At 37.0% G+C, this 26,226-nt stretch overlaps 1 protein-coding gene across 1 annotated transcript in view; it reads right to left on the bottom strand.

The window, feature by feature from the left end:
- Positions 1 to 26,226, bottom strand: part of LOC150090910 (serine/threonine-protein kinase DCLK1-like) — a 482,386-nt gene that overhangs the window by 260,183 nt on the left and 195,977 nt on the right. Inside the window, exon 11 of the mRNA XM_090377039.1 lies at positions 17,366 to 17,485. Within this exon, the coding sequence (XP_090233165.1) occupies positions 17,366 to 17,485 (120 nt within the window). The remainder of the gene's footprint in view (positions 1 to 17,365; positions 17,486 to 26,226) is intronic.

Here is a 26,226-nt window from a genome sequence, read left to right on the forward strand (position 1 = left end):
GAGATCGTAGAGGTGTGACCAGATAGGATGATATGGAAAACTATTTATTTTAACTGCATAGTTGAGGAGCAGCATCTTTCCCCGAAGGTGGAGTGGAGGTTCATTGGCTTCTATATATAGGCTTTGGATTGGCGAAGTCCTGAATGCCCCAAGAGCAATCCTGAGCGCACTATGTTGTACTGTGTCAAGACAGGCCAACAGAGTCTTTCTAGCAGAATCATAAACTGGAGCGCCATAATCTAATCGCGATCTTATTAAAGCTCGGTATAGATGGAGCAGAGTATAGCGATCAGCTCCCCATGTCATGGATGAGACAACTTTAAGTATATTCAGCTTTTTCATACAGATAGTTCGTGTTTGTAGTATATGCTTCTGGAATGTCAGTTTGGTGTCAAATGTCATGCCCAAGAATCGGATATTGCTAGTGATTGGTATCGGTTTATTTCCCAATGTCAATTCGGGTTCTGGATGTAACTGACGTTTTTTTTTACAAAAGTGAATGGCTATAGTTTTGGTTGCGGATAGACGATAACCATTATGTGAAGTCCATGACACTATTTTGTTTATGGAAAGTTGCAGTTGTCGTTCAATGGAACGCATATTCTGTGAATGGCAGAATATTGCAAGATCATCAGCATACAGATAGATGTCTACATTACCCAAAATGTTGGGCACTAAACTGTTTATCCTGAAAGCAAAGAGTGCAGCACTGAGTACCGATCCCTGTGGTACACCTTCGCTTTGGACAAAAGATTGTAAAAGAGCATTACGGTATCTCACTTGAAAAGTTCTATTTTTAAGATAACTCTCTATGATCGTTGGGAGTCGACCTCTGAGTCCTATGGTATAGAGGTCTTGTAGAATGCCATAGCGCCAGGTGGTGTCAAAGGCTTTTTCAATATCTAGGCACACCATGACAAAATGTTCTTTTCGGATAAAGGCGTTTCGTATGTTACACTCGGCTTTCACCATCAAGTCTAATGTGGATCGGTTTTTGCGGAAGCCGTATTGATTACAGTTAATGACTGAGTGGGATCCTATGTACCATACAAGTCTATTGTGTATCATCTTTTCTAATGTCTTGCCCAAGCAGCTGGTAAGGGATATTGGTCTATAGTTGCATGGATTCGTCTGATCTTTTCCAGCTTTAGGAAACACTAGCACTGTTGAATGACACCATGAGCGTGGATAGTGGCTTTCGGAGAAGAGCCGATTCAGAAACAGCAATAGGGAATTTAATGCCTTTTGGTCTAGATGTTGCAGCATGAGGTAATAAATCCCATCAGGACCTGATGCCCCATTTGTTGATTTTTTTAGAGCGTCCTGTAGTTCCAAAAGCGTAAATGACTGATTATATGGATGTGTTAGTTTTGTTCTGAAGTTTAATTTGCATTTCTCAGCCCTTCTTTTATGTTGCTGAAAAGATGATTCATATGCAGCAATATCTGATATTTTGGCAAAATTTTCTGCAAGAGCATTGGCTATTTCAATTGGTGAAGATAAGTGTTGTCCATTCCATCTCAGTATTGTATGGGGCGTTGGTAAGAATCTTCCATTCAGTTTTTTTATTTTATTCCAGATTATTCTGCTATTGGTATCTTTTGTTATAGTAGAGGCAAACTGGATCCAAGAATCTTTTTTAGCCTTTTTCCTTACAAATCGTGCTTTTGCTTTTAAGTTTTTTGAAATTTATAAGGTTCTCCGTTGTTGGGTGTTTTCAAAACAGGTTCCATACCCGATTTTTCTCTTTTTTTGGCAAGCTGGAATGCATCACTCCACCACAAATTTACATGTTTAGAGGAACCAATATGGATTTTGGGTATAGCCTTGGTTGCGGCATTTAGGATCTCAGTTGTGATATGTGTATCAGACATCAATCCATCATCGATGGATTGATATCTGATAACTTTGTTGTCGAATGAGATATTAGAAGCAAACAACTTCCAATCTGCCTTGCAAAATTTCCATTTCAAGTGCATATTATTTGCCTGAGGTATTCTAGATGTTTGGATTTCACAAATTATCGGATAATGGTCACTGTTTAGGGGATTATCCCTTGTTGACCAGCTAATGAGGGGATATAATGTTGGAGAGCAGATTGTTAAGTCTATAGCTATAGTTGTTCTAGTAGCGAAATGAATGTAAGTATCTGCACCAGTGTTCAGCAGTGTTAGATTACATTTCTCAAGTAGTGATTCCAGAATTTTTCCTCGTCTGTCTGTATGCGGGGAGCCCCAGAGTGGATGGTGGGCATAAAAATCCCCCAATAAAAAAGGGGGGGAGGGATCTGTAGCAGAAGTTCTTCTAGATCATTATAAGTATATACTTTGTTTGGTGATAGGTAGATTGAAACTATTGTTAGCAGGATTCCTAAGGAGACACGTACTGCTACTGCTTCTAAGGGGATCTGCAGTGGAATATGTTTAGTAGGAATTCTTGAGTTTACAAGAATGGCCACACCTCCACGCACAGTGTTATTGTTATTTCTGTTATGCTGATATATAGTATAATTCTTGATTTTTGGGATTACTTGTGGTGGTAGATTAGTTTCTTTTAAACATATGCTTACCGGACTATACTTTTGGATTAGGTCATAGATATCATCAATGTTGCTACGTAGGCCTCTACAGTTCCACTGTACGATGTGGTCCATTATTTGTTTTTAGTAGTTGGGTTTGGTTCAGTCTTCCTTTTAGGTCCAGTCTGTTTCTGTCTCTCCAATTTTATTCTTTCTTTTTTCGAGAAAATAGGTCGTCCGGTGTCCATGTCATCTTCTGCGTGTAGATCTAAGATTGTCTCATCCTGGTTGATGTTTTCATCTGTATCCATATTTGTTAAATTTGGCTGAGTTTTGTGCATTGGAGCTACTATTTTAGTTTTTATGGTTTCTGAGGAGGACTGCGATGCAGTTGATGGTACTGTAATTGGTGTATTATTGGCATGATCTGTCGCATGTTGTTGTTTAGTAGATTGCTGTGAGGTTGAGAGTATTTCTCTAGCCCAGTCTGCAATAGACATGGATGGGAATAGACCTTTTCTGATCATAATCCGCTTAGCTTGTGAGACATTCTGTTCTTTTAATTCTTGGACCAGTTCTTCATCTGTGACATTCATCAAATCCCACTCAGAAATTACCCCTCTGGAGGTATTTAGTGTTGCATGTGGTGTAATTTTCACTGGAATACCACCAACGGTTGAGAGGTTCAGCAGAGTCTCTGATTGCTTACGACTCGCACTTTCTATTAGCAAATCTCCGGATCTAAGCCTTTTCACCATTTTAGGCGAACATCCTGATGAGCTTTCCAAGCATTTCTGTATCAGAAATGGGGAGAGCGTATTCATGCATATGCTTGACAAGGAGTGGAAGATTAGGAAAGATGGGAATTCCTGTTGCTCTTTGTCAGTTCGCAGTTTTTTCGACTGTGATGTGTCATGGTCTGTGTCATTGACTTTTGGACCTGATGAGCGTCGAGGCTCAATTGGAGGAAAATTATCAAATTCCATGTTTGCTCCTTTTAGCCCCAGGAGAGGGACTTTCTTCTCCCAGGTACCGGCCCTGCCACGTGGAGGCAGGAGCAGTGCCACCAGTGACCAAGCGAAAAGTGGTTAGTGTGTTAGAGAAGTTAATTATATATATATTAGAAAGGTGTCTTTCCTTTCTTGGCAGGAAGCTTACTTCTTTATTTAGGAAGAGTCAAAATAAATAACTTTATAAAAGAAAAGGTTTTAACAAACTCTCTAATCAGTCGCTTGGAAAAAAGACGCTTTCAAATCGCTTTGTATATCGCTATGATCACTCGCTTGGCACTCGGGGCCAGTGTGGCATTGGAGGCAAATTAACGCTATGGATAAAAGGGTGGTTGAGGGGGAGAAGACAGAGAGTGGTAATCAATGGACACTGCTCATCGTAAACTAATGTTATTAGTGGAGTCCCTCAGGGTTCAGTGTTGGGTCCATTTTTGTTTTCTGTATTTATAAATGATATTGATGATGGTATAGCAAGCTTAATGTCCAAGTTTGCAGACGATACGAAGGTTGGCAGGGTTGTCACCGACACTACTGACACTATGCTGCTGCAAAAGGATCTGGAAAGGTTGAGCAGATGGGCTGAGAGGTGGCAAATGAAGTTGAACATTGACAACTGTAAAGTACTACATATGGGAAATAGCAACCCCAGAGCAACGTATCAACTCTGTGTTACTTTACTGACAGTGGTAGAGAATGAAAGGGATCTAGGGGTGGTTGTGCAGGCAGATATGAAGTTCTCTGAGCAGTGCAGACAGGCTGCAAGAGTAGCTCATGGTGTATTGTCAATGATATATAGGAATTTTTCTAGCAGGGATAAGGAGGTGATTATTCCCTTGTATAAGGCAATGGTCAGGCCACACCTAGAGTACTGTATACAGGTCTAGAGGCCTCATTTCAAGAAGAATGTAGAGCTGCTGGAACGAGTACAGAGAAGGGCAACAAGATTAGTGAATGGAACAAAGGGGTGCTCTTACGAAGAAAGGCTTAAGTTTTGCAAATAGCTGGAGACTAGGCACCAGCGAGGTGATCTGATAGAGGTGTATAAAGCCTTGAATGCTCTGAGCATGCTCAATGCTGATGGGATTCTTCCTCTCGCTCAGAATAATCACCTGAGAGGGCATAAATTCAAATTGAGGAAAGACAGATGTAGGATAGACGTGCGGAAATTTGCCTTTAGCCAGCGGGTGGTTGGTTGGTGGAACAGACTTCCATCCCTTGTCGTGGAAGTTGATAGCCTAAATAAGTTTAAGGCTCAGCTGGACAGGTTATTTCGAACAAACAGTGGGATGAGGTGGAAGTGGGTTTTTTTTTTTTTTTTGGCTGCTGCTGCATAAGCTTGCTTTCTTGCATCAAATGCCTCTACTAATGCTAATGCCAATGACCAAGCCAATTAAACACTTGTTGTGAAGGCATTTCTGATGAAAATGCAACTTTACAGATCAACTATCTGCCTTTCCTTCGTGATCTAGTACCACAAGACTTTTCCTCATTCCCAAGATGAAAAGTGCCTTCAAAGAAAAAAGATTTGACGATGTTGAGGACATAAAGAAACATATAACTGCTGAACTGAACATCATCTCTTTGTATGTCTTCACTGACTCTTTTCAGAAACTTTTAAAATGGTGTAATAAATGCATTCACTTGGGTGGTGAATGCATATACCTTGAATGAAAATAAAAAATTTTGAGATGGCTTTGTGTTTTCCATTGTGTATATACATAAAAGTAGTGATTTCTGCTTTATCTTACTTAAATAGTGACTTTGAAATCTATTATAAATAAATAAAATGATGAAATATATGTACAACAAAAGTAAAAAAATATATTCTTAAGGGAGGGGGTTTAAATGCATATTTTATTTATATCAAAGATTCGGAGATAGAGTGTAACAGATTCAACTTATTGTTTCTTTTCACATGTTAAGATATTAATTTTTGTTTAAAAACTTATTTAATGTACAAAGTGTTACATTTCAGGCATATTAAGTTATTTTTTCTTAAATTCATTTAATTTTTTTTCTTTTTGTGTGATTAATAGAAATATAGCTATGAAAAGGAAATAAAGCTATCTCCATATCAATTAAATAATTTTATAGAACACTCAATACAACCCTACGGTTTTGCATTCTCTAATCTTAGCCATTCAGTTTATTACAATTTATAATATTTATTATACAATAAACCCCCGCTATTTGCAGTATCTGTATTCACGGTTTCACGTATTTGCGATCGCTGATTTAATATAAAATGAAACCTTAAAAAATATGAATTTTAAAGAGGCGTGAATATTTTCCGCCATAAAAAAACATGGGCGTGATTAAAATTATCTTTCCTAGTTAAAACAGTGCTCAGTGGGTGGGGGGGAGAGGGGTGACAAAATCGCGAGCTTGGATGTTTCTCGCTAATCCTTGTTCAGTATGTGTTATGCACTTGTCATGGGAGGTTTTGTCGTTTGCTTTTAATTTATATGCTTATAAATTGAATAAATTTATCTGCTTACAAAAGTAATAAATCTACCGTTTTCCAGTGTAAAAAAACTTTTTCAAGTGTGTTAACAGAAGAAAGTGACTTTATTGTGGACAAGTTCTTTCTAACCCGTACAAAAAAATGGCTACGAATAACAAGGGAAATGTGAAAATATCAAAGAAGGTGATGACATTAGCGAATAAAATTGAGTTATTAGACAAAATTTCTAATGGTGAAAGTGGCAAAACATTATAAAATCAATGAGTCAACGGTACGATCAATCAAAAAATCGGAAGAAAAAATCCGCCGTAGTGTCCGTGAAAACATGCTAATTGCTTCAAAAATTTGCTCTGTAACGCGTGATGTTAAATTAGAAAAAAAATGGAAAAGGCTTTAAATCTGTGGATAGAAGACAGAACTCAAAATAAAATTCTGTTAAGTTCACTCATCATTCGTGAAAATGCAAAACTCCTTTATCAACACTTTAGTGAAACTGGTGATAGCATTGGGGGGTATAAGTTTTTTTAGCTAGCAAAGGCGCTGGTTTGTTTCTAATAAATATTACATTTAATATTAAATTGTTTCTTATTTTCATTTCGATGCCATATGTACTGTCTATGCACATAGTTATATTATGAAGGTACATATAATACATACATAGACAAAATTTTAGACTAGTTTTTCTTATATATTTCATACTTTGGAACGGAACCCCTTTATTACTATGGGAGCCATAACTCAGTATTCGCGTTTTCGGTATTCGCGACATTTCTCAGGAACATATCCCCCGCGAATAGCGAGGACTTACTGTATATATATATATATATATATATATATATATATAAGATCATTTATTGCCATCCAATACCCGGTACCTCCAAGCTAGAGGAGTTTCCATAAATTAGGTGATAATAATTATATAAAATAGGGAAATGTAACTTTAACATAAGAAAAAAAATAAATAAAAATGTAACAAGCCCAATGAACGGGGAGAACAAGTCTGTGAAAGTTAAAAGTTAGATATGAGAAAAGCTAAAATAATTTTTTTCTGTACACCTTGTCACGAATCCAGACAATTCAGTGTCAATATATCAAAGCAGGTGGCCAGCTGGATGGAATTGTTGATGAAGGAAGAATCAAATCTGTTTATTCTGAAGAGTTTAGATTGAGGAGACAGAGTGGCTCTAGTAATCTTGGGTGGAATTCGCTACTGAAGAAAATCCAAAATGTTAAGGAAATCACTTTGGCCATTGAGCAGAATTACACAAAAGACTATATGACTTTGTATTTATTGAGAGAAGTAACAGGCATTATTTCAATTTGTTGATACAGCTGATTTTGAGATGACAAAGTAAGATGTTCAAGCTTATTTAACCATCTGATGAGAAAATATTTGTCAAGCATAATAGGCTGAAAGGCAGATTTCAAGATGAAAAACCAGACAAGTGATGCATAGAGGAAGTGAGGTAGGATATAGACAGAAAAATATTTCCGTTATAGTATTCAGATTATTAATGAGAGCAAGGATGCACTTCATAAAGCAAAATGCTATTAGAATAGTAGACCGAAGCTTTGTGCAATGTACTGAGAAGAGACGTTTAGAATCCAGATGTACTCCTAACAATTTAATCTGGTTTACAGGGAGAATTAACTTCGGTTGGATTCTAAGTTGTAAGATTGTCAAAGGAGCAAATGGTAGGTTCTTGGCCTTCGAGGACTCACATGCAAACCAAAAAATACAACATAATCCAGGAAATCATCAATCAGTTGTTGAGCCGAGCTACATGAATTGAAAAGGCTGATAATGCCAGAAGGGCTAGAAAAGCCAAGAAAATATCATTAACATAAGAGCTGAAGTTCAGGTGACTTGAAAGAAAAGGAAAGCGTATGTTCAAGAAGAACAAGGCCAAGAAGGCTCCGTCTTGGGGCAGGCCTAAGCTAATGTTCCAAATACAGGTTACAGATTTGTTAGAGAAGGTAAGAGCACAATCATAAAGTAATTGTTGAACCACTTTCAGCAGAGGTCCTGAGATGCGGTAATAGTTGTCAAAATATAAGTGGTCATTCATCAGTAAATTATGTAATTTGTTTACCTATAACTGGAATTGCATTAGCATTAGCATGGGCACATGGATGCAAGAAAGCAAGTTTATATAGCATCAGCCAAAAAAAAAAAAAAAAAAAAACCCTTATTTCACCCATCCCCTCGCTCCAAATGTTTGCAAGTTCTGCCTTGAATCTATTTAAACCATCAACTTCTACAACAAGGGATGGAAGTCTGTTCCAGCAATCAACCATACGCTGGCTAAAGGCAAACTTCTGCACATCTATCCTACAACCGTCTTTCCTCAATTTGAATTTATGCCCTCTCAGGCGATTATTCTGAGCAAGAAGAAGAATCCCATCAGCATTGAGCATGCTCAAAGCATTCAAGGCTTTATACATCTCAGTCAGATCACCTCGCAGGTGCCTAGTCTCCAGACATTGTAATTTGCAAAACTTAAGCCTTTCTTCGTAAAAGCAACCCTTTGTTCTGTTCACTAATCTTGTTGCCCTTCTCTGTACTCGTTCCAACAGCTCTACATCCTTCTTAAAATGAGGCCTCCAGATTTGTATACAGTACTCAAGGTGTGGCCTGACCATTGCCTTATACAAGGGGATAATCACCTCCTTATCCCTGCTAGAAAAATTCCTGTATATCATTGACAAGACACCATGAGCTACTCTTGCAAACCATCTGCACTGCTCAGAAAACTTCATATCTGCCTGCACAATTACCCCAGGTCCTTTTCATTCTCAACCACTGTCAGTGTAGTACCACAGAGTTGATACGTTACTCTGAGATTACTGCTTCCCATATGCAGCACTTTACATTTGTCAATGTTCAACTTCATTTGCCACCTCTCAGCCCATCTGCTCAACCTTTCCAGATCCTGTTGCAGCAGCATAGTGTCAGTAGTGTCCGTGACAACCCTGCCAACCTTCATACTGTCTGCAAACTTGGACATTAAGCCTGATATACCATCATGAATATCATTTATAAATACAGAAAACAACAGTGGACCCAACATTGAACCCCGAGGGACTCCACTAATAACATTAGTCCACGAAGAGCAGTGTCCATTGATTACCACTCTGTCTTCTCCCACTCAACCATCCCTTTATCCATAGCAGCAATTTGCCTCAAATGCCACACTGCTCCAATTTGTGCAGCAGTCTTCCATGTGCAACAGTATCAAATTGACCCTACCAACAATGGGATTCTCTCTCTCTCTCTCTCTCTCTCTCATCCTAAAGTTAGTCTCAACCATATACGTTTATACATTATTAATATTTATAAGTACAGAATTAATTAGTCACTGTTAACATCTTACAAAAACTGGAAATGAAACAGAAATTAAATCAATTATTTTTAATACTTATCACTGGATATTTATTTGTTTCTAAATCAAGTTGCCACATATATATATATATATATATAAAATAATACATGCTAAGTGCATGGACTGCCCAATCTATGAATTTATTTTTCTATACAATTTGAAAGGGAAAAAAGAAATAGTAATTATAATTTCTTTTTATAATTTATTATAGAAATATACAAAATTTTAAAAAAATATGTAAAAATAAATATAAAAAACATAAATAAAATTAAAAATATACAAATATTTTTTAAAAGGCCCAAATATAAAATTTCATGAAAATCCATTAAATGAGTTTGTTGTTTTTTGTTTGCTATTTGGCTTTTAGGAGCATTAGCAACTAAGGCCATATTGCTCCGGGAATATGCGGTGGTCATTCCGTGACCTTTCCGCATCCTCCATTTTTGATGGTCAGGGGCTCGAACCCCGGTCTAATCAAGAAGCGTGTGCTATGCACTACTGCTCCTGCCCACCTGGCTACATGCAGACAGTGGGCTGTTTATTATCTTTCATTTTAAAGTAAGATATAGAGTTGCTTAACAAATGGTCATATCTACCGTCTTAAAAATTGCAAAAGGAAGATGAACATACATAGGCCTATCATTCAGAACAAGAAGTTGCTATTGTCAAAAATCAACAAATTTGTTTTCCTATTTGATATATATGATTATCACCCTAGAATATAGTGACCATTCAGATTCCCAAGGATGCAAAAAGGTGTAGGCGTTGAGCTATGAGATTATGTAGCTCATTTTAGTGAACAGGATTTTTGGTGGACAAGGAGCAGATTTTAATGTTTATATTGTCTATTCAGCCTGCCACTGCCTCTAGAGAAGAGTTCAGTAATATTATCTGGTTGGATATGTGTGTTCATTAGGGCTTGCAATACCGGGATCCCAGTCATTTTTTTCCAGTACTGATACAAAAAATACCGGTTTTTCGGTACTAATTTTAAAAAAATAATTGTTTATAATTTAATCACATAAAGGTTATAAAATCACCTTTATGTGATTATGACGTCGTTATCTCTACTAGCAGATGTTCGATAAATGATCGATAGGACACCATGCAACGTTCCAACCTGTCCACAATTCTCGGACAACTTCATGCCTGACCATATCATAACTCCCAAGTCCCATTCCTCCACTACTGACTTTAGTTCAACTCCACCAAGCATATAAGTTATTTTAGAGTTGCTGTTCTGCAGGTGTAAGACCTTGCATTTTGCTGAATTAAAACATAGCTGCCACTTTTCTGACCATCCCGGAAGTCTATCTAGTTCACTCTGAAGAAGCTCTGCTTGGCAGCAATCATTAACTACTCTACTGATCTTTGCATCATCTGCAAGTTTAGACCTTACGCCCTCCATCCCTTCATAGATGTCATTTAAGATAATCAAAAACAAGTGGTCCCAATAACAATTTTTGGGGAATTCCACTACTTAGATTAACCCAATCTGAGGAATAACCATTTATCACAACCCTATGCCCTCAAGCTATCGTGTTATCCATCTAAGGATTTTCCCTATGATTCCAGCCTGCTCCAACTTATAAAGTAACAACTCATGTGGGACTGAGTCAAATGCTTTGCTGAAATCCAAATAAAAAATGTCGAAATTATTCCCTAAATCCAGCTCACGAGTGACCTGTCAAAATGGCTAACCAGATTTGTTAAACATTATTTTCACATTACAAAACCATGCTGTGTATCCTATAGAATTCCATTCCATCTAAATGATCCTGAATTCCACCCTTTATCATTGCCTCCATGATTTTCCCTACTTTGATTTTCCTGTTACACCCCTAGAACCGTCTATGTTCCAATTTACACCAATCCAAAGGAATCACTCCTGTCAGTGATGCTCTAATAACTAGCCTTAATGGTTTGATGCACTCACTTGCTGCCTCATTTAAGATTATAGGGTATATGCCATCAACCACAGGTGCCTTACTCGCCTGTAGGTGCGAAAGTTCTCATTAAATAATCATTTCAAAATCATTAATTGCATTTTTTTTCAAATTTACTTCCATAATATCTCATTTACACAAAGGGTTTTTTTATGTAATATCGATGCAAATTAACTGTTGAGTTCATCTGCAACTTCAGCTATGTTATCTAATACTATCCACGTCCATTACATAATGGTCCAATCTGATTTGTCCCCCTGTTCTTTGCATTTATATATGTGAATTCCTTAACTGTACTCTTTGCTCTCTTCTTTAATCCTTATCCCCACTCTTTGCTCTCTCCCAGACTCAGTAAAGTTACTATAGTGAAAATTATACTTCGCTTAATAAAACGTCTTTCTACTTAATGAACGTAATTCAACCATGGAAGACCAACATGGAACAGAACATCAGTGCTCCGCAAATTCTTTCCAAAATAAGAAATTGCCTGACTCCAATGAGATTTTAAAAGATGAACTTGAGTCAGAAATTAATGAAATACTTTTAATTATTTTTGCTAAAAAAGCCTAGAAAATATGGACTGAGATCATCCACGATTATCTCAGTACAATAGTACCAGAATAGAATCTGAAAGGGCGTTTTTCTGCCGCTAATCAAATACTGTATGTACCAAAATTAGATCCATTTTAAATGATCATGCTATTGATTGCTTATGTTTCTTAAGAGCTCACTTTATTCGGGCAGGTAGTGTGGAGGCTTAAACATAACTACACTTTGCAGTAACAATGTAGTTTTTTGTTTTTAGAATAACTGTATTTTAATGATTTTTTTCAGAATATTTATTATTGTAATAAAAGTTTAAGTAATTACGGTACTTGTTTTTTTCCTTACTTCATTGCACCTAATTGTCATCAAAATTTATTGAAAAAAATGTTTGTTTTTGGAATACCGGTATCCTTGTTTCGTAAATTAAAAATACTGAAATACCTGTATTAAGATTTTGACTGGTATTGTAGGCCCTAGTGTTCATTATAAATTCTAACCCCCCCCCCCCCATTTGTGTTGTTTTGATAAATTCTGCCCTTTCTAAAAATATTGAACTGGCATAATTTCAGCATATTATGTAGTTTCAAAAATGTCTCTTGGAGGCAGAGGTATATTTAGCAGTAAGCTTGTATAGGTCGCTTATAAACAGTGGCTCAGAAATCACAATTCCACTGAAGCAGGATGTTCATTATTTATTTCTTGTTAAACTTTCAGAGCATTTCCAAGTTGCTGAGGTTTTGTGCTTTTCAGTCTTGTTTTTATCATTTTTGGGAAGAAAGGCATTCCTACATCCATTCTTTCCTCAATAAAAGTTTCTAGGGCAGGATCATCTGAAGGATTTTTTCGTCTGTATCCATTTCCTGCTCATGATTTGAAGTTTTGATTTTGTTTCTCCTTGAATCATTGATTCGAAAAGTGGAAGTTTGAGTGGTATGATTTGTTTTTTTTGGCATACGATTTTACTGGCACATTAGCAGCAATGGCTATTATGCACCAAGACAAGGAGCAGTATGGAAACTGGCATTTTGACAGCTTGGGTTTGTACTCAATTTTGTATTTAATAGTGTTTTTACATACTTTGAGAATGACTCTTTTGGTGGTATTGTTATTAGTTTGGTCTGTAATTCTGCTTATTGGTATCTCTTAGTGATTTGAACACGTGTAAAGTCTGTTCACATGGGTTGGTGTTCAGATAATTTGTTTTTCCTCCAGTAGAAAGCATTGATTCGTTTTACATTTTTGAATCAGTTATTCACTTTTCAGTTTGTTTGTTTGTTATTTAGCTTTTTAGGAGCATTAGCAACTAAGGCCATATTGCTCCAGGGATATGCGGTGGTCATTCCCTGACCTTTCTGCATCCTCAGTATTTGGAGGTCACAGGCTCGAACCCCGGTCTAATCAAGAAGCGTGTGCTACGCACTGCTGCTCCTGCCCACCTGGCTATGGAGGCGCCTCACTTTTCAGTGGCCACAATTTCTAGCATAGGCTTCCCAAGTTTAAACAAATTGGTTGTGAAGCAGTGCAGGCTTCGCTGTTAGGATCAACTGATTCACACTTCACACAAGTAGGAGTTCCCTGACAAGCTGTCTGGCAAGATCTGTATTTCTGATGTTGGAAAGATATAACTGGTACAGTGTGTGTGTGTGTGTGTGCGTGCGTGCACATGCAGTTTCTGACATTACATACTACATATCTAGCCTTAATGGAAGTTGGATGCTGAATGGTGTGTTGAGGATTATCTTGACTTAGATTACTCCCTCTTCTTTAAATTCTTCTAAGATCTCCTCTTTAGACATTTTACAGATCCCAGTCCTATAGAGGTGAGCTGTCACCATTACTAATAAATCTTTCAAAGAGGTTAAAATTCAAAGGTTGCTCAGAATGTCTAGTGCTGGAGGTCTTAATAAAGATATCTGCTGATGCAAGTTTTTTAACAGATTTGGAAGACACAGCTATTATTTCCAATTCATTTTGATCTCCTAAAGGAGAGGGTTTGCCAATCAGATTTTCACCACTGGAGTGATTTTTTTTTTTTTTTTAAATCAAGAATGGTGAAAGTAGGTAGGATTCAATGTAACTTTTGAAATGTCAGACCATGCCTCCATTGGTCATATCTTTTTTTCTGACTTCTCTGGAGTGCATCTGGCAGCCTAGAATGTCAGAGATCTTTCTGGCCCTGGGAGGTTGTCTTTTCTCATGGGTTACCAGCCCAACCACATGAAGACAAGAGCAGTGTCACCTAGTGACTCAAAGAAAGAAAATAAAGACGGCATTCTGTTTTTAGGCTTATTAATTCAGATACTCACAAGCTAACAGACTTAGGCAACTCAAGAGAAACTTATTTATAGTTAAGCATACTAGACAATCATCATGAAAAGATTCCCTAATATTTCTTGGCACTTGGGGCCAGTGAATTTCCATGTGGCCAGGGCCAGAGCCACATTCCACATGTGCAAGTAATGTGTAATTGGGGGATATAAAAACATGGCTAGAAGAAGAACAACCTGAGACTGGTTTCCACATGGTAATGGATAAAACAGCCATTCTAAAGGAGAGGGGGTATCATAGGTGAAGCAGAAAAACAAAGACTGTGCTAAGGCTGTTCAAGATATGAATATAGCACTTTGCAACGGATTTGAACCCAAATCTCCAGCTTCATTTTTTGGCTATAATAAAGCCCATAACAATTACAAAGCAGTACTAGTCAATCTAAACTCAATTTTGAACAAGCTAAGAGCAGAAAGCTTGCTTCTTGTCCAAGTGATAGTCAAACATTCTTGTCCCTTGTAAAAGCTACTGGCCACCTATTCTCCTATCTCTGTGATAAACTGATAGTTCTATTGCATCCTCAGATAATGTTGACTTACTGGCATCCTACATCTTTTCTAACTCTTGTGTTGATGATCTTGGTAAAAGAGCAATGGTATCAAAAGTGATGTCTGCATTCACCAAATACCAAGCAATATCTTGGTATTCTTTAGGTGCTATCATCACCCTGAACAGGAAAATTACTGCCACTGATTACCTTGATATACTGAGTGACCTGGTTCACCCTACAGTACAAACATTGTTTCCCATAAAAAATACCATGTTTCAAGGTGGTAATGCTCTAATATACACAACCAGATGTGTCCAATCTTGATTTGAGAAATATGGAACTGAGGCTGGGCATCTCCCATGGCTTGCACAATCATCAGACTTAAATATTATCAAGCCACTGTGGGCATATTTGAAGAGGAGAGTGAGAAGCATATTTCCATCAACATCACTCAAGGAGCTTGAAACCAAGAAGAAGAATGATCATCCCAATTAAGACAGGATTTATTTGAATCTATTCCATGTAGAATACAAGCTGATTTGTTTTACATTTTTGGATCAGTTATTCACTTTTCAGTTTGTTTGTTTGTTTGTTATTTAGTTTTTTAAAGAAAAAAACTAAATAAAGGAAAGGGTGGCCCCAACACCATATTAGCACATACCTGAAATTCATATCACATGTTCCCTTTATTTTGTCCACCACGCCTGAACATACTACCCTCTTCCACATTACATGAAATGACCAAACTTTCTGCAACCCAAGCCAGGACACCTTGTTAAAATGGGGCTAAGTTATAAAGATAAATCCAATTTTGAATGTGAAAAATCAAGATCCTGCAAAAGTACAGCAAACTCTTTAAAATTTGACACCCACCTTTAGGGATTAAAGGTGCTGGATTTTAAAATTTTCTGGACACATTTCAATAAAAGCACAAACAATTGAACTTGTTTACATCTGTAAGCATATATATAATGATTATCTTGTTGTTTCATTTGTTTTGGGGTCCAGAAATATTTAAACTGCATTGACAATGCAATCAATGTAAAGTAGACACTGTTTTCAATACCATTTTATAAATTTTCATGAGATCAGTCCTGATAAATTCAGAGTTTTTGATGGATTTGAAATAAGACAGCTGATTAAAGAAAAATTTTTTGCTGTGTGCATACCTTAGTTGTTGAGTTTTAGGAACTCATCAGGACATTAGCACCAGTGTGTCTCAGAAAGGAATCACAACCTAGACATCAGTTGTGTTGTGGATTGATTTTTTTTTTTTTTTTTTTTTTTTGGATAATCATAACAACAAAGGGAAAAAAAAAATACAAGATTTTCAACAATGTGCTAATTGGGTTTGCATCCAGTATACTGTATTACAATATAAGTTTGAAGCTTTATTTTTTACATAGCCACCTTGACTACTTCAACTCAAAATTTTGGTGCAGTTAGCAAAGGTAAGAGTGAAAGGTCATTCCTCTAGCCTGTCTCTATCTGCTCTTCATAAAATAGTTATACTAACAAACCGAAACTTACATTACAAATGTGAACTGAAATACTTGCATATCCAGCAAATGTGAAAAACAGTTTTCAGAGAGATTAACTGATCACCCTATATGGAAAACTGACTGACACTTTCACAAAAATTACTTTTCTGAAATAATGAAAAGGCCACAGTAACCAAACATATTCACAAAAAAATGTATTGTATAAAGTGTCTATAACTGTTTAGAAAATGAACATATTTAGAGTACAAAGTAAAAATGTAAGATTCTACACGATTTTGATTCTAGCTGATTTTGGTAAAAGCATCATTTAATAGAGTACAATCAACAGCAGATCTGGAATCAGCATCACTAATTTGTCTGAGTTTACCTACTTTCAATAAAACAGGATTTTTCCCCCCCCCATATGTACTGTATACTAGCATAATCCTTCTTGAGCTGAATTCAGTAACTAACATCATAACACTATTTTTTAATAACTGGTGAAATACCACCACTTTGCTTATTGGAGGCTTAAAGTGGTGAAACCCATGTTTAGTCTCTAGAGCAAAGTTTCCGGCACCCCCTTCCCCCCATACTTCTCCTTCAACCCATGCACGGTACTAAGCACTATAGGTTTTGATACCTTTCGTGTTTGGGGTTTTCATAAAAAAAAAAAAAAAAAAAACCAAAATCTAGGATACCATGAAATTCATTATGAGGTTATTATAGTTGCAAAAGTATGGCTTGGCTTTGTTCTATAAGCAGCACTGAGAAAACTGAGTTTGAAACTAAGTGCACTGATCTCATATTTATGGAGACACTTATCACAAATTGCCTTGCTATTGCAATACACACTTTAAAGACAAGCACTGTCCAATGAAGAAATAAATTTACAAAACATAATACTGAATGATGTTTGAGAAATATTACAAATCACTCTCTTCCTGTTTAGTGTGCGAACACTAAATGATAAAATTAAGATAAGCCCTCATGATAAAATTAAGTCAGAGTTAGGCAGACTAACTCTGACTTAATTTTATCATGAGGGCTTTCTTATATACAAGGCACCAAATTTTTACAAAATTGAAACCAGATTTTTTAACCCACCCCATAACTTAATACTGGTAAATATTATGACTACCAATATGCAACAGTGGTTACAAACTATATGTTTAAAAACACCTCATTAAAGAGCATACCTTTACAAGTTCCATTACTAGATAAAGTTCATTTTCATAATCAAACTCTCCAAGTAACTGAACAATATTTGGATGCTTGACTTTCCTTAATATAGCCACTTCACTTGCTATCATGTGTTCCTAAAATCAAAACCAAATGAAAAAAAAAAACTAAATTATTAAATTGTATTTTTACAGTGAAACTAAAAATTTCACTAAAAAAAAAAAAAACACATTTCATATTGATATTCATAAAATACACATTTTACATTAAAATACCATAGGACTGTTTATTAGTACAGTATGCACTTAAGCATTAACACAACTAATAGTTTTCTGTCTACAGATTTCTGCTTGGATTGTCTTTTAGATATCAACTGATTATGACCGCTTCAAGAAAATATTGTAGCACACTTTGCACATCTTCAGAAATGTTGAGTCACAAGTTTTTGTTATAACAATGGCAATGCTGTTCATAGCTGGCCGTTGAGAGCATTTCCTTAACTGACCAGAAGGAGATTGGAATTCAGTTTGTTGTTGTTGTTTCCCCCCCACACCAAGTTGAATATTTATGACACTCAGCATTATTTATGACACTCAATTATTAAAATGCCAAGAATGACCTGGAATAGCTTGTTATATTTCAAGCTTCCTTGTGCATTTGTCAGATTCTCAACCAAGGAGCACTAATAGCATTAGTAGGTGGCTTCACATAGAAACAGAACTGGTGTGTGTGTGTGTGTGTGTGTGTGTGTGTGTGTGTGTGTGTGTGTGTGTGTGTGTGTGTGTGTGTGTGTGTGTGTGAGTGAGTGAGTGAGTGAGTGAGTGAGTGGGCAAAATCAATTCTTTTCAATTTGGTTCAAAAAATCCATTCTCCAAATGTTACTGGATGAAAAATATTAGTTCTCCAAATATAATTAAATTTAAGTTAAATAACGTTTAACTTAATGCTTCTGATAGCCCGGATGGACTAACTTGCTATCTATGGATTCTGTTTGGAGACAGAAAATTTCCAACTGCTGTAAAGAAATATACTTTGGTCTAGGAAATTCAGAATAGAAAGTCAGCTGGCTGCCAAATTGGCAGCCTCTCGAACTCTGGTTGCCTCTCGAACATGTTGCTGTAGAAATCAGTCATCCAGTAAATCCACAAAAGTCTTGCTAGTGTGAGAGTGACCAACCGACAAGTTCCAGTCGATATCTGGAAAGTTAAAATCCTCTATTATGAGACATTCTGATTTACTGGCTCACTCTATTTCTCTGCACAATTGCTCATTATACTCATGAGATTCATTAGGCTTATAACACACACCTTCTCTCATTTTTCCTTTCCTAGTGCTTATGTCACACCAAACAGACTCAACAGTGCATTGTCCACCAACATCAATTGGATGTACTTCCTTAGATTTTGTGTTTCTTAACTAACAGCGTAACCCCTCCTTCCTTCCTGTCCCTGTCTATCCTTTCTGTACACATTGTACTCCCCAAATTCCAATTCTGCACTGCTTATGTCTGTGTGACACCATGTCTCTGATATCCCAACTATATCTGCCTTTGTCTTGACTAGCACTTCAAGCTCATCAAATTTATTAACTATACTTCTAGCATTGATGTATGTGCAAGCATACATGGGCTGTGTTAGGGTAACTAAGAGTAAGAACAGGTGCATGTATACTTGCACATACATCAATGCTAGAAGTATAGTTAATAAATTTGATGAGCTTGAAGTGCTAGTCAAGACAAAGGCAGATATAGTTGGGATATCAGAGACATGGTGTCACACAGACATAAGCAGTGCAGAATTGGAATTTGGGGAGTACAATGTGTACAGAAAGGATAGACAGGGACAGGAAGGAAGGAGGGGTTACGCTGTTAGTTAAGAAACACAAAATCTAAGGAAGTACATCCAATTGATGTTGGTGGACAATGCACTGTTGAGTCTGTTTGGTGTGACATAAGCACTAGGAAAGGAAAAATGAGAGAAGGTGTGTGTTATAAGCCTAATGAATCTCATGAGTATAATGAGCAATTGTGCAGAGAAATAGAGTGAGCCAGTAAATCAGAATGTCTCATAATAGAGGATTTTAACTTTCCAGATATCGATTGGAACTTGTCGGTTGGTCACTCTCACACTAGCAAGACTTTTGTGGATTTACTGGATGACTGATTTCTACAGCAACATGTTCGAGAGGCAACCAGAGGGAGTAATACTCTTGATCTGATTATCAGCAGTGATTACTCATGCATTAAGAATTTGAAAATAAAGGAACCATTGGGTGACTGATCGCAACGTACTGATGTGGGAATAACTTAAAGATGTAACTACCATCAAGGCTAAAGGAAAGGGCTATTGGTTTTGTAAAGGTGACTACAGGGGTCTCAGACTGTTTTTAAATTCTGTATAGTGGGATCAACTGATTATGTTACAAATGTTGAATTCTAAATGGGACGCCTTCAGGGACTTAATTTTGGAGGCTGTTCATTCCAACTAAGAAATACTGCTCAAGGTTTAGAGGCTCATGGCAGAGAAGAAAAATGTATGGGATTCATATAAATTATCAGGTGACACAAGAGCCTATGGCAGATATAAACTAGTCTGTAATCAAGTCACAAAGGAGGTTAGTAGCAGTAGCAGAATGTGATGCAAGAAAGCTAGTGTATGAGCTTACGCAGCATCAGCCGGGGAAAAAAAAAAAAAAAAGGGAAAAAAATCTACAAAACAGTTCCCTCTAAATGTTTGTCCAGTTCCTCCTTAAATTTATTTAACCTATCAACTTCCACAAATACAGATGGAGGTTTGTTTCAGCAATTAACAATCCGCTGACTAAAGGCAAATTTCCGCATATCTATTCTACATCTGTCTTTCCTAAATTTGAATTTATGCCCCCTTAGGTTCGAAATCTGAACACATGGAAGAATCCCATCAGAATTCAGCATGCTGAACCCATTCAAGGCCTTATACACCTCAATCAGATCACCGCGCAGGTGCCTAGTCTCCAGCCACTGCAATCTGCAGAACTTAAGCCTCTCTTGATAAGAGGATCCCTTCATTCCCCTCACTAATTTTGTTGCCCTTCTCTGTACACGCTCAAGTAAATCTACATCCTTCCTAAAATCAGGCCTCCAGACCTGTACGCAGTACTCAAGGTGTGGCCTGACCATTGCCTTATACAGAGGGACAATCACCTCCTTTTCCCTGCTAGCAAAATTCCTGTATATCATTGACAAAACCCCCATGACCTGCCCTGACAGCCTGTCTCCATTGCTCAGAAAACTTCATATCTGACTGCACAATTACTCCCAGGTCTTTTTCATTTTCTACCACCTTAAGTGTAGTACCACACAGTTGGTACATTTCTCTAGGTTTACTTCTATGCATATGCAGCACTTTGCATTTATCAATGTTAAACTTCAGTTGCCACTTCTCAGCCCATCTAACCAAATTTTCTAGATCCTGTTGCAGTAGCACACTGCCATTACTGTCATTAACAACCCTGCCAACCTTTGTATCATCTGCAAACTTCAACACTAGGCCTAATATACCTTCATCAATATCATTGATGAATATACAAAACAACAGTGGAGCCAACAACGAACCCTGTGGGACTCCATTAAAAATATTAGTCCATGAATAGCAGCACCCATTGATTACCGCCCTCTGTCTTATCCCACTCAACCATTCTTTTATCCATTGTAGCAACTTACCCTTAATACCATTCTGCTCCAATTTGTACAGTAGTCTACCAAGCGCAACGGTGTCAAAAGCTTTCCTGAAATCCAAGTATATGATATCAAAATTATTTTTTCCATCCAGTTCCTTTGTAACCACATCATAATATCCTATCAAATTTGATGACCTTAAAAAGGATTGATTTCTACTAACAACTGTCTACTTACTTTATTATTATTTAAAATAAAAATTTACTGACATCATAGTAATAAAATTACAAATACAGTAGTTCTGTCAAATTGTAACAAAATTAAAAGAATAGTAAAAAAAAATCACAATAAACAAAATTTACAGCAATGAGTAACATATAGTAGTATCACAAACTGGGCAATGTTTGATGATCGCCGACATCATGGATCATTCATAATTTGTGAATGGTCCATCATGTAAAATAAACTAATGAAAACTGGAATAATAAATATACTTGCTTAAATCTTCAGCCTTTTTATCACAAGTTGGAAAAATTGCAATCGTGCTGGTTGACAGTGTTTTTCTTGCTCTGAGAAACTTGAAAATGTAGAATAATTGTACATGATGCTTGATAACAGCACAGAATTTTCTTTCTTTGCCAATAAAGGGAAATGAAAATCTGTGATTTACTAAATTCTTTTGCTTTGTTTCTCATCTCATTTCCCAAGTTACTCCTTCGAGTAAATTTGCAACAAATTTTCCCACCACAAACGAAAACAGAACAGAACAGATACACATAAAAAGGTTATAAAATGTATTATTCATTGACAGCGAAAAAGTCTGGGTCTTGTTAACTGTATAGAAACAAAGCAATTGACAAGGGTAGAATGTTGTTGTGAAAATGGCAAATTAACCTCAAAACCATAAATTTAACGAAATTTCATGCTTTGTAGTGACTGAAATAGACCTTTACTCTGACTGGTCATTGTTTATTCCGCTCTCTGAACACCACGGGATAAACACTAATTACAGGAATGGTTCCTTCCAATGCACTATTCAGTTTCAGAACGTCAAATGCAAGGATCATAGGTTCTGCAATTTAGATGTGTCTTTGGTTAGCATAGTAATAACTGATTCCTAGTCCTTGAGGTTTAGGGCAAGTGAGGTAATGCCACTGGTTTTCAATTTTTACGGTATTTTTCGCCTTTGCCATTTTCTGCCAGCGTGTTGATCACGCATTCCCCGCACTTCTGAGTGGCCCTGACTATCTCTATAGGCTACTGTTTAATAAATCATCAATAGGCTTTCAAGGGTGCCTGTTTAAACTGCTCAGAGAATGCAATATCCAGCCATATAATACATCCTAGATCCTTTCCTCTACAGTTTAATTCATCTACACCAAGTGATTAGTTATTTTGGGGTCACTATTCGCCAATTATAAGATCTTGCATTTTGCTGCATTAAAACACAGCTGCCACTTTTCTGACCATCCTTGAAGTTCAAGTCATCCTGAAGAAGTGCTGCTTGGCACTGGTCATTAACGACTCTCCCAATCTTTATATCACCTGCAAATTTTGATCCCCACTTCTTATGTTACACTAATCTGAAGCATATCCATTAATCACAACCTTCTGCCTTGCAGCCAACCTGTGATCCATCTTAGAATCAAGCCAGTAATCCCAACAAGTTCCAGCTTATCAATAACCTCTCGCGAGGGAATGAGTCAAATGCCTTGCCAAAATCCAAATAACCTGTGTTGAAATTATTCCCTATTTCAAGCTCTTGAATAACTGGGCTTTCCTTTAATTAATTAAGCATATGAATCAGCAAAATAGCTAACCAGGTTAGCTATTTTCCCTTAACAAAACCATGCTGTGTGTACTTCAGAATTCCATTCCTGCCTAAATGTCCTGGATTGCACTCAATCATTTCCTCCAAGATTTTCTCTACCACTGAAGACAGACTAACTTGATTTTAGTTACTAACTTCAGTCTTAGAACTTCCTATATGTACTGGCGATATACTGGCACATATCTAATCCAAAGGAATCTTTTCTTCAAAATTAATGGATATATGTCTTCAACTTCAGGAGTCTTACTTGCCTTTGGGTGCTCAAGTTTTTCTAATAAACAATCACCTGTAAATTTCAAAATCGCTGATTTCATGTTTCAGCCCCTCTCACACAGCCACTCATCACTATGAAAGGTTTTCATTAGTAAAGATGGATGTGAAGTATCTATTCATCAGCAACATTAATGGGTTATCTAAGACTCTCCCACACAAGGGTCTGATCTAATTTGCTTTCCTTTTGTTGTATTCACATACAAAAAACCCTTATCCCCATTCTTAACTCTCTTATAGCCAGTGTTTTCTGATACTCAACCTTGGCTAACCTAACTTTTCTGTGATCAACTTGTAGCTGTTATAGGCTTCAATACTTTTCACCACTCTGAAACTTTCCCAAACCATCTTTTTCATTCTATTAGACTGGCCAGCTCCACATTTGTCCACCTTGGCATCCTCCTCATGCTATATTTGCTTAATGGTGCCATCATCATCTTCAACCATTGTTGATCCACTGTAGGATGAAGGCCTCCTCAATATATTTCCAGCAACTGGTGCTTTCTTTTGCCATACATCAGAAAATTTCATTGATCCACCTAATCTTTGGTCTTTTTCTTGGGAGTTTAATGTCAAGAGGTATCCATTCCAAAATCTGTTTAGTCCATCTGTCGTCAGTTCTTGATATGTGACCTGTCCGTTTCCATTTTAAGTGCTTTGCTATTTCAATGGTCACAGATCTTAATTTGTTGGCAAACTCGTGCACATATTTTTTTGGTCTCATTTGGTTATGTTCAAAATTCAGCACTCCATACCTCTCTGTGTGAGCCTCAGTTTTTGTAAAGCTTTAACATTCAATGTCCATGTTTCAATCATAAGTTAGGACAGGGAGGAGGAGGAGGATTCATTGATCAAAAACTTTTCATTTGAGAGAGAGTGGCAAGTTTGTCTAGAAGACTATATTAAGCTTTCCAAATGTTTGCCATTGCAATTTTATGTGCCAATCAATTTCCATCTGCTGAAGTTTCTTGTCCATCGTCCATGATTTTCTTTGGTCTGGTAAATTTGTTGGACATAACCTGTGTTTTTTTTGACAATCTTCTTTAAACCAAACTTTTTGTTTTCATGCTGCAGTTCAATGTTTTGCTGCCATTCTTTCAAATCATTAGCAAAGAGAATGATATGATCTGCAAATTGTAAGTGATTCAGATAATTTACATTTATCTTGAGTCCTTTATCCTTTATTATCCTAATTTACCTAGAAAAAATTTCTTCTAAACAGGCAGAAAACAGTTTTGGGGAGATTTTGTCTCTCCTTGTGGGATTTCTTTTTCTATGTTGATATGAACTTTATCATTGTCGATCCATACATTCTGCAATTTAGATGCATCTTTGGTTAGCTTAGTAATAACTGATTCCTAGTCCTTGTGGTTTAGGTCAAGTGAGCAATCGCCTTTTCATATACTGATTGGAAAATATTGACACAAGCTCTGCCTATGCCTTGGTTGATTAGGGAATTAATTATTGTTTGTTTTGTGACTCTGTTGAATGCTTTTTCATAGTCAATGAAGGCTATACATAATGGAAGGTTGTATTCATTGTGCCACTCTATAACTTGCAGCACTGTTTGGATGTGATCCACTAATGAAGCTGCTTCTCAAATCTGCTTGTTCTTTAGGTTGTGACACATTAAGTATTGTGCCTATTTTTCTTGAAAGTATCCTTGTAAAAATCTTGTAGACAAATGGCAATAGACTTATTGTTCAGTAGTTTTTTAAAACTGCCTTGTCACCTTTTTTGTGCAGCAGGATGGCTTCTACATTTTTACATGCTACAGGTACAGTAAGCATTTTAAAAACGGTCTGGTCTCCAGCTTCCAATATTTCAACAGTGACTTTATCGGGTCTTGCTGTTTTGCCATTTTTTATTGATTTTAGAGCTTCTTCTACTTCTACACAAACACCAGATGCAGCTTCTGTATCTAGTGTTGGATCCAGTTGTCCTTTATCCTTATAAAGATCTGAATAAAATTCAAATAAAATGGTCTTGCACATTTCTACATATTCTACCTTGTTAATTATGTTACCACTTTGATTCACGGTATATATACCGAGTGGTTATAAAATAAAGTTTCCCTATTCAGGAGACTGTATTGTCAAAACGGTTAGAGATAGCGCTGCAAAAAGGTATGTGGGTATGTCATTTAGGGTATGGGGAAGCAATTTATAGAAGTAAAAAATATTTCAAATTTCCGCCACCAGGGGATGAAATTGGCATTGTAAACATGAGATGGAATACTTAACTTAGGATTAGATTTTAATATCAGAACTTAGAAATCTACAGATATTGTTCTATGTGCTTTCCTTCACTTGAGATGACATTCTGAAAACAGGGAACTGCATACAACACAGTTTCGGGTAGCATCTCATTGAGGAGGCTACACGCTGTTTAATGCTTGCTTTCAAATCGTCAAGCGTCTGTATGCCCCACGGTAAACTCTGTCTTTCCGGTATCCCCATAACCAGAAATCACAGGGATTGAGATCTGTGATCGGGATGGCCAGAACTGCGGAAAGTCTCTAGAAATGATGGTATAATTTCCGAATGTTGAACGGAGCAGTTTCTTCACTTGTCGATCAATGTGGGGGAAGGCACCATCTTGCACGAACACTACGGTCTCCAAGTTGCCTTTGTTGCAGAGCGGGAATGTGATCTCTTAGAAGAGCGCAGTACCATGCACTAGTTACTGTACACCTGAAGGGGCCATGAGGTGTACACTCTTCAAAGAAAAATGGTCTGATTATAAACTCTGCTGTGAATCCACACGATACTCTAACATATGGACTTTGTAGTGGTCTTTCATGCACAGCAGATGGATGAGAATTTCCCCATATTTGGCAGTTTTGTGCATTTACAGCCCTATAAAGAGTGAAATGTGCCTCATCAGATAACAAGATCATTCGAGCCCATGTATCATCAAGTTCCATACGAGCCAGAAATCGTAGAGCAAAGTCTATTCGTTGTTGCTGATCACAAGCCTTTAGTCCTTGCACTACGTGAATCTTGTATGGGAACCAGCATAAAATTATTCAAAGCACTTTACGTACAGTAAACCAAGGAAGGTTCAAGTCTCTAGACACACATCTGGCACTACTGACTGGTAGTGTTTCACATTCTGACCTG

Source organism: Mastigoproctus giganteus, chromosome 1 (genome assembly GCF_048544385.1).
Source record: "Mastigoproctus giganteus isolate SK-2022 chromosome 1, ASM4854438v1, whole genome shotgun sequence".
Classification (NCBI taxonomy): Eukaryota; Metazoa; Arthropoda; class Arachnida; order Uropygi; family Thelyphonidae; genus Mastigoproctus; species Mastigoproctus giganteus.